General features: G+C 39.8%; 1 protein-coding gene across 1 annotated transcript in view; it reads left to right on the top strand.

Moving 5' to 3' along the window:
• Positions 1-12,905, top strand: part of LOC100565900 (store-operated calcium entry regulator STIMATE) — a 68,879-nt gene that overhangs the window by 13,304 nt on the left and 42,670 nt on the right. Inside the window, exons 2-4 of the mRNA XM_008110255.3 lie at positions 5,125-5,173; positions 6,365-6,460; positions 8,598-8,719. Of these exons, the coding sequence (XP_008108462.1) occupies positions 5,125-5,173; positions 6,365-6,460; positions 8,598-8,719 (267 nt within the window). The remainder of the gene's footprint in view (positions 1-5,124; positions 5,174-6,364; positions 6,461-8,597; positions 8,720-12,905) is intronic.

Raw genomic sequence — 12,905 nt, 5'->3', positions numbered from 1 at the left:
CAAGTCACCCTCTCAGCCTCAGAAGAGAATGGCAAACCTCTTCTGAACAAACCTTGCCAAGAAAACCATGGATAGGGCCTTCTTTGGGTCACTATGGGTTAGAAGCAACTTGGAAACACAGAAGAGCAAATGCCGGTGGGTCTGCCAGCCCCAAGGAAGAGAAGGGTGATGATTCTCTTTTTTTTGGTAATAATTTTTATTAGAAATTTTCAAACAGCTTATACAACGAAAGAGGGGGAACAATATTTATAGGAAAGTTAAGAAAAAATATAGAGACAAAAAATAGAAGTAAAAATAATAATTATAACTATTACTATAAAGTCCTAGAGAAAAAGGAAAAAAAAAGGTTTTTTGAACTTCCGTTCAACTCTTGTTCCTGTTCAGTTTTCTTTTATTCTGCTTCTTTTTAGTTCTCTCCTGTTTGCTTAAAAAGAAAAACTTTATTTTTCTGCTATTCTTCAAGGATTCTACTTTAAATTTGTATATTCTTCAAATACCGACCAGTCAATTTTTTTTACACCTTTGCCAGTATTTTTTTTCAAATAGTATGTTAACTGGTCCATGTCTTTTATCTCCCATACCTTTTTTAACCAATCTTCTCTGTCTGGTATCTGCTCCATTTTCCACATCTTTGCAAAGACCATCCTTGCTGCGTTGACAAGAATATAATTAATTTTTCTTTATTAATATCCTGAAAGATGTCTTTATCCAAAATGCCCAAAAGGTAAGTCTCTGATTTCATTGAGTAGTTCATGTTTAAAATCTTCTGACTTTCACCATGCACCATATTCCAGAATTCTCTTGCTTTATTACAAGTCCACCAACAATGGTAAAATGTGCCCCCTTAGTCTTATACTTCCAGCATTTATCATTGGCTTGTTTGTACATTACACTTAATTTTGGGGGGGGGGGGGGGGGGTCAAATACCATCTATGTATCATTTTTAGACAGTTTTCTTTCTCCGTTGCATAAGTAAACTTCATTCTTCTAGTCCAAATCTCAGTCCATTCTGACAGAAAAATTGACCTACCTATATTTTTTGCCCAATGGTGATGATTCTCTTTGAATGTCTTTCTTCATGAACAGAGTTGCCAAAATCAAATGCACTATGTAGTCTCTTGCTAACAAATAAATGTTCAGAGGTCTAACAGGTTGGTAGGGAAGAAGCTGGTTTTTAGCTCTTTTTTGTTTAGGTTTGCTAAAGCATAGAGCAGAATGATTGTGTTCCCCTTTTCTTCTTGTTTTGTAAGTACATTTAATGGCAGCTTTCTCCCCTAATCAACTTGCCATTGCTACTGATAGATTTATGGCTCCAGCAGTTGCTAAGTCACTAAACAAAGCCTTTCTTATAAGTGAGTGAAAATTCCAACCCATCTTGTGATCCCTTTCTTCTGCCTTAGCAGACTAGAGCTGGGCTTTCTCGAAAAAGGCATTTCAATTTCTTTCTAACTCCTAAACAGTTTCTCAATAGAAAAAAAACAAAAAAACCCCCGTCATTTGTAGGTTTACTATAACTTTGCTGGGGTTTCCTTAAATATTATTAAAATAATATTCTTTATGATGATGATGAATATTATTTCATTGTTGTTATTATTATTATTATCAATATGGTAATATTATTAATATGGCAGTTATCAGGAAGGATGCCCAGGTTATTTGTGATTCTAAAGGGGAAATACCATCCTATTTCAATGGCCTGCAAATGTTTTAATGGATTTCAATAATACTATTTTATATCCAGATTATCCCATATTGAGCTGCGGTGGTGCAATGGGTTAAACCCTTGTGCTGGCTGAACTGCTGACCTGAAGTTTGCTGGTTCGAATCTGTGAGATGGGGTGAGCTCCCATATGTCAGCTCTAGCTTGCGAGGACATGAGGGAAGCCTCCCAGCAGGATAGTAACACATCCAGGCTTTCCCTGGGCAACGTCCTTGCAGACTGCCAATTCTCTCACACCAGAAGCGACTTGCAGTATGCTCTCAAGTCGCTTCTGACATGATAAAAGAAGTGTAGATGCATCCTAAGAAACCATGATCACAGCAGCAAGTCAAGTTGCAGGCGTGCCTTTGATGGCAACTTCTTTTACAATCTTTCATAGAATTAGATAGCAACCACTCATTTTTAAGAGAGAGATTGACTTGAATTGGACGCTCCAGCATTTTGCTAAGAAAGTCAGGATTGGGGGCGGGATCTGATTCTTAGCTTGGCAGAAGATCTGAGGATAATTTTTTCTCTCCTTAAATCTCCGCTGTAATGGGAAGTGACACTTTGTGGAACCAGAGCTGCCAAAGCTCAAAAACACAGTTGTTGAGTGTGATAAGATGACAACTTCTAAAGGAAGCGAGTTAATGATGTGATGCCATGTTGAGCAGGTCTCGTCACGCTTCATTAGATTTAAGAGAGTTATCAGAGGCAGTGCAATTATCACAGGCACTAAAGCGGCTGTATTAAAACATAAAAGCGAGCACATTAGGAAAAATAATTAACTACTTAACAGGGCAATAATTTGGGGATGGCTCTTGCATTGGTGGGTTTCAGACAGAATTATGGGGGCTTAAAGCAGCCGGGGCATCTGTTTCAGTGGGGCAACCCAATCAATAAGTGGTAGAAGGGGAGGTTAGACTGTAAAAGCAGTATCTAAGGGTTCATCTACATTGTAGAACACAGTTTGAAACCACTTTAACTTCCATGGCTTAGTGTTACCAATTCCTAGATTTTACAAAATCGTTAGCCTTTTCTGTTAAAGTGTGGCTTCTCAAACTGTGCTCTGTGGAGCCCTTGGAGCTCCACGAGTGATAATGAGGGGCTCCAGCGTGCCACTCTTCTCTTTTCTCCTCCTGAGAAATCCAGGGAAATTAAAGTTTGGAGTTGCCAGAAATCACAACAAAACCATATTTCCCTTTCATATGCTTCCAAAACCATATTTCCCTTTCACCACTCAAAGGGTGCTTTGATTGTGTTTTTCCTGTGTGGTAGAATGAGGTTGGACCGGATGGCCTCTGAAGTTTCTTCTATTATTATTATTATTATTATTATTATTATTATTATTATTATTGGCATTATTAGCATTATTACTATTGTTACTATTGTTATTATGATTATTATTACAAAGGCTAGATGGCAACCGGTTGTGGGTGCTTTGATTGCATTTTTCCTGCGTGGCAGAAGGGGTTTGGACTGGATGGCCTCTGGAGTTTCTGCTATTATTATTATTATTACTATCATTGCTATTATTATTAATTTTATTTTTATTACAAAGGCTAGATGGCAACCTGTTGGGGGTGCTTTGATTGTGTTTTTCCTGCATGGCAGAAGGAGGTTGGACTGGATGGCCTCTGGAGTTTCTGCTGCTGCTGCTATTATTATTACTATTATTATTATTATTATTATTATTATTATTACAAAGGCCAGATGGCAATCTGTTTGGGGTGCTTTGATTGTGTTTTTCCTGTGTGGTAGAAGGAGGTTGGACCGGATGGCCTCTGAAGTTTCTGCTATTATTATTACTACTACTATTATTACTATTATTATCATTATTACTATTGTTACTATTGTTATTATGATTATTATTACAAAGGCTAGATTGCAACCGCTTGTGGGTGCTTTGATTGCATTTTTCCTGCGTGGCAGAAGGGGGTTGGACTGGATGGCCTCTGGAGTTTCTGCTATTATTATTATTATTATTATTATTATTACTATCATTACTATTATTATTAATTTTATTTTTATTACAAAGGCTAGATGGCAACCTGTTGGGGGTGCTTTGATTGTGTTTTTCCTGCATGGCAGAAGGGGGTTGGACTGGATGGCCTCTGGAGTTTCTGCTATTATTATTATTATTACTACTACTACTACTACTACTACTATTACAAAGGCTAGATGGCAATCAATTTGGGGTGCTTTCATTATGTTTTTTCCTGCATGGCAAAAGGGGTTGGACTGGATGGCCGCTGGAGTTTCTGCTGCTGCTATTATTATTATTATTATTATTATTATTATTATTATTATTACAACAAAGGCTAGATGGCAATCTGTTGGCGGTACTTTGATTGAGTTTTTCCGGCATGGCAGAAGGGGGTTGGACTGGATGGCCCCGGGGGTCTTCCACTGAAATACTGTTGAGTTTATGTTGGTTAAGCAGGAGTGGCGATGGCACAATGGATTAAATGCTTGTGCCGGCTGAACTGCTGACCTGAAGATCTGAAGGTTGGCGGTTTGAATCACGGGGTGAGCTCCCATCTGTCAGCCCCAGCTTCCCATGTGGGGACATGAGAGAAACCTCCCACAGGATGGTAACACATCTGGGTATTCCTTGGGCAACATCTCTGTAGACAGCCAATTCTCTCACACCAGAAGCGGCTTGCAGTATACTCTCAAGTCGCTCCTGACATAATTAAAAAAACTTTGGTTTAAATTATTCTTCATTTTAAATATTGTATTTTTTTCTTTCTTTCCTTTTTTTTGTACTGTGTGAGTTAGTTCACACAAACACTCTCCATCCATCTGCCACACACACACACACACACACACACATTATATATAATATAATATATAAACATTTCTTGGGGCTCCACAAAAAACCTTTGCTTCAAAAAGGGCTTTGCAACTGAAAAAGTTTGAGAACCCCTGTGTTAAAGCATCCTGGTGCCTCACCAATCTACAACTCCCGTGAATCCATAGCATTGAGCCATGGCAGTTAAAGTGTTGATAGTCTGTGTTTATTCTCATAGAAATAATTTCTCTAGGAATCACCTCTAGCTGTTTTTCTACCTGAGAGAACGCTTCTCCAGGAAGACCTGCCTTCTCCAGCCTGACTGTACAGTCAACTTTTGCTTGATAATATGATTCCTAACAAAAATATCTCTCTAGAAATCTAGGTACTCCATAAGGATTCCTAGAAAGATATTTTCATTAGGAATTTCTAGGTATTCCAGCATGATGCTATGAACATTTTCCAGCACACAATTGCCCTGGAGGAATTAGAGATTCCAAGAAAGAACATTTTAATCGCATCTTAGAATAACCAAATCCTTAAGTCAGATCCACAAATGTGGAGACAGACTATGTTTTGAGGTTCTCCAGTAGCCTTTCCAAAACACTCTTCTCTTGTTATCTCTTGACAGTGAAACGATTTAAGGAACCTAAAGAAGAGAGACGGCCCTGGAGAATATGGTAAGATGTTTGTACTTCTTCCTATATATATATTCATGATGAAAAAAAATCTATTTGTGGTTCTTAGTCTTTTATTTCAGATTATGAAACATCACTCATGTTTGAGACTGTAGTTGCACAGGATACAGGATGAGAAGATGAGATTTTTGAGTTAATAGGGAACACTTGACATTTTGGGCTGTAACTTCAGACTGCATCTTGCAATTACCATCTTTGCCTGTTTCTTGTGTGAATAAGTTCCTTAATATATGAGGAGGTTACTTTTTTGGGATTTCACCTTCCAGGATTTACCAGTCACTGACTATGCTGGTTGCGGTTTTCTGGAAGTTGAACATGGCCTCAAGAGGTCCCACAAATTAAAACATTGTCTTTTCTTTCTTTCATTTACAAAAAAAGCAACCATTTTTTCACTATTTTGAGGTGTTTTTGGATTTCACTGTGGTTTTTTTTTTAATTGTGTCAGAAGCGACTTGAGAACATACTGCAAGTCACTTCTGGTGTGAGAGAATTGGCCGTCTACAAAGACGTTGCCAGGAGATGCCCGGATATGTTACCATCCTGCTGGGAGGCTTCTCTCATGTCTCCACAAGCTAAAGCTGACAGACGGGAGCTCATCCACGCTCCCCTCCCCCAGGTTGTATTCAAACCAGCAACCTTCAAGTCAACAACCTTCAAGTCAGCAGTCCTGCCGGCACAAGGGTTTAACCCATTGCGCCACTGGGGGGCTCCAAACAAAGTTAAATAAGCATAAGCTAGAGCTGACAGACGGGAGCTCATCCACGCTCCCCTCCCCCAGGTTGTATTCAAACCAGCAACCTTCAAGTCAGCAACCTTCAAGTCAGCAGTCCTGCTGGCACAAGGGTTTAACCCATTGCACCACTGGGGGGCTCCAAACAAAGTTAAATAAGCACAAGCTAGAGCTGACAGATGGGAGCTCACCCATCATGGATTTGAACTGCCAACCTTCAGGTCAGCAGTTCAGCCGGCACAAGGGTTTAACCCATTGCACCACCACAGCTCCTGTCCACTGTGGTAGGCAAGCCTTTATCAGAACATGGGAAATACGGTACTTCAAACCGTTAATGTTTTCCTAATCTCTATCTGTGATTATTGCATATAGCAAAGGGTGTTTTTTTTTTTGCTTTTGATTCATTTAGTGCTGTTGCATGACACATTTCAAACTTTTTCCAGGTTTTATGATACTTCAAAGCAAGCCATAGGAGCAGCGTTCATCCACTTTGCCAACGTCTTCCTGTCTGACTTTGCGGAAGAAGATCCATGCTCTCTGTAAGTTTGCTATTCATTGGGAATTATTAGATGTCGGGAACTTAATTTATGAGACATTGCACACTGAATTAGAGAGCTAGGGTGCATCTGCACTATAGGAGTAATGCAGTTTGACACCAGTTTAACTTCCATGGCTCAATTCTGTGGAATCCTGGGAGCTGTAGTTTGTTGAGGCACCAGCAAGAAGGTGAAAGTCCTTGTAAAACTATAACTCTAGTGAACAGCATACTTACTGAATGTTAACTCTGTACAGTGTTAACAATCAGTATTCAAGTACGCTTTCTAGTTATGATATGGGATATCATAGAATCATGGAGTCAGAAGAGACTACTAGGACCATCCAGTTGAGCCCCGTTCTGCCATGCAGAAAAAGCACAACCAAAGCACTCCTGACAGATGGCCATCCTGCCTCTGTGTTGTCGAAGGCTTTCATGGCCGGAATCACTGGGTTGCTCTGAGTTTTCTGGACTGTATGGGCTATATGGCCATGTTCCAGAAGCATTCTCTCCTGATGTTTTACCCACATCTATGGCAGGCATCTTCAGAAGTTGTGAGGTCTGTTGTAAATTAGTCAAGTGGGGTTTATATATCTGTGGGATCTTCAGGATGGGAAAAAAACTTGTCTATTTGAGGCAAGTGTATGTTTCAGTTAGCCATCTTGATTAGTATTTAATAGCCTTTCAGCTTCAAGATCTGGCTGCTTCCTGCCTGGGGAAATCCTTTGTTGGGAAGTGTTAGCTGGCCCTGATTGATTCATGTCTGGAATTCCTCTGTTTTCAGAGTGGTGTTCTTTATTTACTATCCTGATTTTAGAGTTTTTTTTTAAAATACTGGTAGCCAGATTTTGTTCATTTTCATGGTTTCCTCAATAAAGAACATCACTCAGAAAACAGAGGAATTCCAGACATGAATCAATCAGGGCCAGCTAACACGTCCCAACAAAGGATTCCCCCAGGCAGGAAGCATCCAGACCTTGCAGCAGAAAGGCTATTCAGTGCTAATCAAGATGGCCAATTGAAGTATTCACACTTGCCTCAAACAGACAAGAATTCTTTCTCCTACCCTGGACCTTCCACAGATAGATAAACCCCACTTTCCTAGATTCCAACAGACACCACAACCACTGAGGATGCCTGCCATAGATGTGGGCCAAACATCAGGAAAGAATGCTTCTGGAACATGGCCATACAGTCCGGAAAACTCACAGCAACCCATCCTGCCTCTGCTTAAAAACCTCCAGAGAAGGAGACTCCATCACACTCCAAGGCAGAATACTCCACAGCTGAACAGTTCTTACCATCCGGATGTTTTTCCTAATATTAAGGTGGAATACTTTTTTCTCACTCAGGACATGGGAGGAAAGTGTAAGATTTGTTTCTGATGTTTGGACATTCAAATACAAGGCAAGGCAGGGCCTTGGGTGCTGTAGGTGATTTGTCGGCTTTACATTCTCCACTCCAGTTTATCTGCTTTTGATATTATTGCAAGGTGAAATATTCAAATGGATGGAGAGAGTAAAAGTGGGAGAGGAAGGAGTTGAAAGCTCTCCTGACATTTGGAAAACCAGTTTGGCTAGTTTTAAAGCTACAGTAGAGTCCCACTTATCCAACATAAATGGGCCAACAGAACGTTGGATAAGCAAATATGTTGGATAATAAGGAGAGATTAAGGAAAAGCCTATTAAACATCAAATTAGGTTATGATTTTACAAATTAAGCACCAAAACATCATGTTATACAACAAATTTGACAGAAAAAGTAGTTCAATATGAAATAATGCTATGTAGTAATTACTGTATTTACGAATTTAGCACCAAAATATCACGATTTATTGAAAACATCGACTACAATAATGTGTTGGATAATCCAGAACGTTGGATAAGTGAGAGACTACTGTATTTTAAAAACACATCCATAGTGTTTTAATTAATGTTTAGGGTTTGTATACATTGTAAAGAAAAGTATACATCGTGTGATGGGTTAGGGACTCTGGTGGGCCAAGAGGCAATGAATAAATGCTGGGAGGAAGGAAGTAAAGAAGGATAGAAAGAATTTAGCATAAAATTCCAAGGACCAGCCTCAGCATTCTAGGCTGTTATAGTGTGTGTTTTTTTCCTCCCCCCCCCCCCCCCCCATAGCTACCTGATTAATTTCATCTTGGATGCCACTTTGGGAATGCTGGTGATCTGGATTGGCGTGAAGGTGGTGTCCTGGATTGTGGAGATGCGGAACTATTCACTTCTTGTCTTTGGAGAGTATGGTAAGTCAAAAGCAGTGCTCCTGTTGCAAGCTTTCCCTAGAAAATACATTCAGATACACACCTCTATATCCATAATGAAGGGTATGTGCAAAAAAAAAAAAAAACAGCCCTATTGAGATCAAACACTGATTGCAACATAGGGTGCTTCCCTTATTAGGCGGTTGGGTTCTCTTAGCCTCGTTTTGTCAACTCTGAAAAGCGGAGTTTGGCCACGATCCATCCCTAGTCCTCCCTGGGGATCCCAGTGCTCTCTCTTAGGCCCCTTATACACTGCCATATAAAATCCAGATTATCGGCTTTGAACTGGATTATATGGCAGTGTAGAAGGGACCGTAGTGGGCTCCCATCCAAGAACTTTCTGGACTAAACCTTTCGCTTTCCAAATCAGACAAGGTTGAGTGTGTTTCAGCTTGTAAAAATCCTGTACATTGAGGCCCCTTCTACACTATTGGATAAACACTGATGTCTATTCTAAACAATGTAATGAGCTATACAAAACACAATAATGGTTCAAAACATAAGTAGTACACAATATGTATATGATGCCCCTTCTACACTGCCATATAATCCAGATGTAAGGAGTTGTCATAATACTTTATCTAGCCCAATATCAACTCTTCTAGCCAAATTCTCTTCCTCCTGAGTAGCTGAAGGCATTTGGTTCTCCTTGCTCACTATTGTCATAACATCTTAGAATTACACTATGTAACATATTTTTGTTACTAGGTTATACATGTCATTTCCTAATTGGTTCTATCATAAAAGCATGGAAGAGGTGTATTAAACTGCAAAAAAAAAAAAGTTTTTGCAGGACATCCTGCAGCACGTTTTGCTGTAGTTTTTCAGTGAATATACCATAGAGTCTCACCCAATTCAACATAGTTTGTAACAGTCAAAAAACCAAACTTTCTGGAGGATAACAACTACTTTCAAAGTAAGTACTGCACAATGAAACAGGAAATCACACACAACAACCCAATGAAGTAAACTGTTTGGAATGATAAAGAAGTTCTTCAGTATGAACTGAAGAGGACAACTAGCTCTGAATATTTCCCATATTTAAAAGGTTTCTCAGATAACGGTTCCTTCCACTTCTATTTTTCCCACTTTTTATCTTGTACTTTTGGGTGTCTTCTCTCCCTTTGTTCCGCTGGGTGGCAGTGGTGGCTACCAAATGGGAACTTGCATTATATTGACACTCAGCCTTGCTTTCGGTGTGGAAAGAGAAGAGAAACAGCGTCTCCTCGTATTTCTCAAGGGTGTGCTTTAGTTTGAACCGCAAAGGATTCCTCAGGTGTTTTGGATTGGAATAGATAAACAGGGGTCACAGAAGTGCCAAAAAACAAGGCATGCCTGCTCAGGATCTTTTTATCTTGTTTATGCAGCCCTTCCCCAAATAACCAAATAAACTCCAACTAATCATTACTCATTGGATGTAGAAACAGGAACAGTTTGCACATGGAGAACGTGGTAAAGGTCAGTAGGACTTGACACTCAGAAAATCTTAGAATGCATTGTGAAAAATTTATTCAAATTTTATAACCTGCAAGACAGTAATGGGAGGGCTTGTTAAAAGTGTCTGGATGCTGCTTGATAGAACTGCAAGAGCTAAAACAGGCCTTTAGATTGGGGAAGAATATATGGATTTTGGCTCATTGCTTCGTGGCTTTTTGCTCATCCCCATGCCAATGGGAATCCAAAGAGATTTCACAAAAACTGTCAGTAATAGAGGTACAGTAGAGTCTCACTTATCCAACACTCTCTTATCCAACATTACGGATTATCCAATGCATTTTTGTAGTCAATGTTTCCAATACATCATGATATTTTGGTGCTAAATTCATAAATACAGTAATTACCACATAGCATTACTGCGTATTGAACTACTTTTTCTGTCAAATTTGTTGTATAACGATGTTTTGGTGCTTAATTTGTGAAATCATAACCTAATTTGATGTTCAGTAGGCTTTTCCTTAATCCCTCTTTATTATCCAACATATTCGCTTATCTAACATTCTGCTGGCCCGCTTATGTTGGATAATTTATTTATTTATTTACTTACATCATTTATATTCCGCCCTTCTCACCCAGAAGGGGACTCAGGGCGGATCACATTACACATATTAGGCAAACATTCAATGCCTTTTTAACACAGGACAAAGACGAGCAACATAGCTCCGAGCGGGCCTCGAACTTATGACCTCCTGGTCAGTGACTCATTGCTCTCCCGTCTGCGCCACAGCCCCGGGCTGTGAGACTCTACTGTATATCTTAATTCATGAGGCAGAGGTGCCCCAGAGCATGGCATAATAATAATAATAATAATAATAATAATAATAATAATAATAATAATAATAATTTATTCTTGTACCCTGCCCCATCTCCCCGAAGGGACTCGGGGCGGCTCACATGGGGTCTTGCCCAACATCACAATATAAAATCAAAACAAAAACACAAATTTACAACAATAAATCATCAATATCGGTAAAACAATCAAAAGGACAATCTTACAAGATAAAATGTTAAAACAGGTATATCAAACACAAGTCTGGGCCGAAAGGTGAATGTGTCAAATCGGGAGGAGATAGTTACATAATTGACATAGTCAATAAAGTACTATAAATGACAATAGTGACAATAAAAGGGCAGATCAGTGGGTCTATTATTCCATAGGCAGGCATCTTAAACCAACAAAAGGCTTCTTTAAGTTTGGTACCAAAGGCAGAAATAACATGGAAAAAACAGGGAATAATCTACCCACCTATAGAAAATCATGATAGCCATACCTTAGAAATTAAAGCTGATGCAATATCCAATGCAATTTCTGAATAAACTTCCCAAATAACCCCAGGAACTGGCCTAAAAACAAGACACTAAGAAAAAACTTTTTTGTTGGACTGTGCAATTATTCAACTAAAAATGCATAGTAAGCATATTTAAATAATTATGAAAAGGAGATATTGAAGCACCCCAAAGGAAACTACCGAATGGATGTGAAGGGGGTCCCAGTGGTGAAAAGTCCCATAGATGAACCTGAATGGAACAAGTCTCCTAGAATCTGTAACTCTAATGTTTTGTGACTTTCCTTGCATGTGGGCAGCTGTGGGAAATGGGAGCCCTTTGTTTCGGCTGCTGGATTTCTAAGCCGGGACCCTTGCGTGGGTGGATCCTGGGCTGTTGTCATGGTGACGACAAAACATTTCCATCACAACCCTTCCAGTTTCTCAGTGCAAGCTGCCAAATGAGCTCCTACTTTCCTTTTTGTTTTGATGATCAGTAATTATCCCTATTTCACCTTGTCTCTCAGTGACAAAGTTTTGGCACGTGAGCAGTTTTGATAGGGAAGCACCGGCTGAATTAAGTAGGAAGTGCACTACAGGTTTGGTCCAGTTTTGTGAGTTTGCTAAATTGCAAACTATTATGACTTGAAGTCTGGGTAAGATTTCAGGCAAGGTTCACACTCCATACATAGTCCTGGCAGTATGATACCACCCAGAATGGCTTCTGCCTCTCCAGAGGAACAGCAGATGTGGTCTTCACTGCACAACAGTTGCAAAAGAAAAAAAAGGCAAGGAACAAAATCATCCTTTGTGCATGGCATTCAACATAGTGATTCACAATGCTTTCTGGACCATCCTCCTAAAAATTAGATGGACTACACCTTGTTGATGGGAAGCTTCCCACTGGCGCGGAAATCACCTATTGGACTGACAGTAAACTATTTAACTTCAGCAGGCTGAAAGCCAAAACCAAGGTCACAACAACAACTGTTACAGAACTCCAGTATGCTGATGACAATGGGGTCTGTGCTCACTCAGAAGAAGACCTATATGCCACTCTAAACCTTTGCTGAAGCATATGAAAAGCTCAGCCTCTCACTGAACATCGAGAAAACCAAAGTACTCTTTCAGCAGGCACCAGCCAATCTGTCTGCAATGTCAAAAATACACCATTGGCAGCCACCTTTCCACAAAGGTCAACATCAACACTGAAATACAACAACGTCTGAGCTCTGCAAGTGCAGCATTTTTCTCAATGAAACAGACAGTGTTTGAGGATCAGGACATCCATAGGGATACCAAGGTGCTTGTTTATAAAGCTGTTGCCTTCCCAACCCTGTGAAACATGACCCTCTACCTACAAACGTCACCGTCAACTACCAGAACGATTACACCAGCGTTGCCTC

Source organism: Anolis carolinensis, chromosome 5 (genome assembly GCF_035594765.1).
Source record: "Anolis carolinensis isolate JA03-04 chromosome 5, rAnoCar3.1.pri, whole genome shotgun sequence".
Classification (NCBI taxonomy): domain Eukaryota; kingdom Metazoa; phylum Chordata; class Lepidosauria; order Squamata; family Dactyloidae; genus Anolis; species Anolis carolinensis.
The sequence above is the reverse complement of the archived record's forward strand: the minus strand, read 5'-3'. Positions and strand labels throughout refer to the sequence as shown.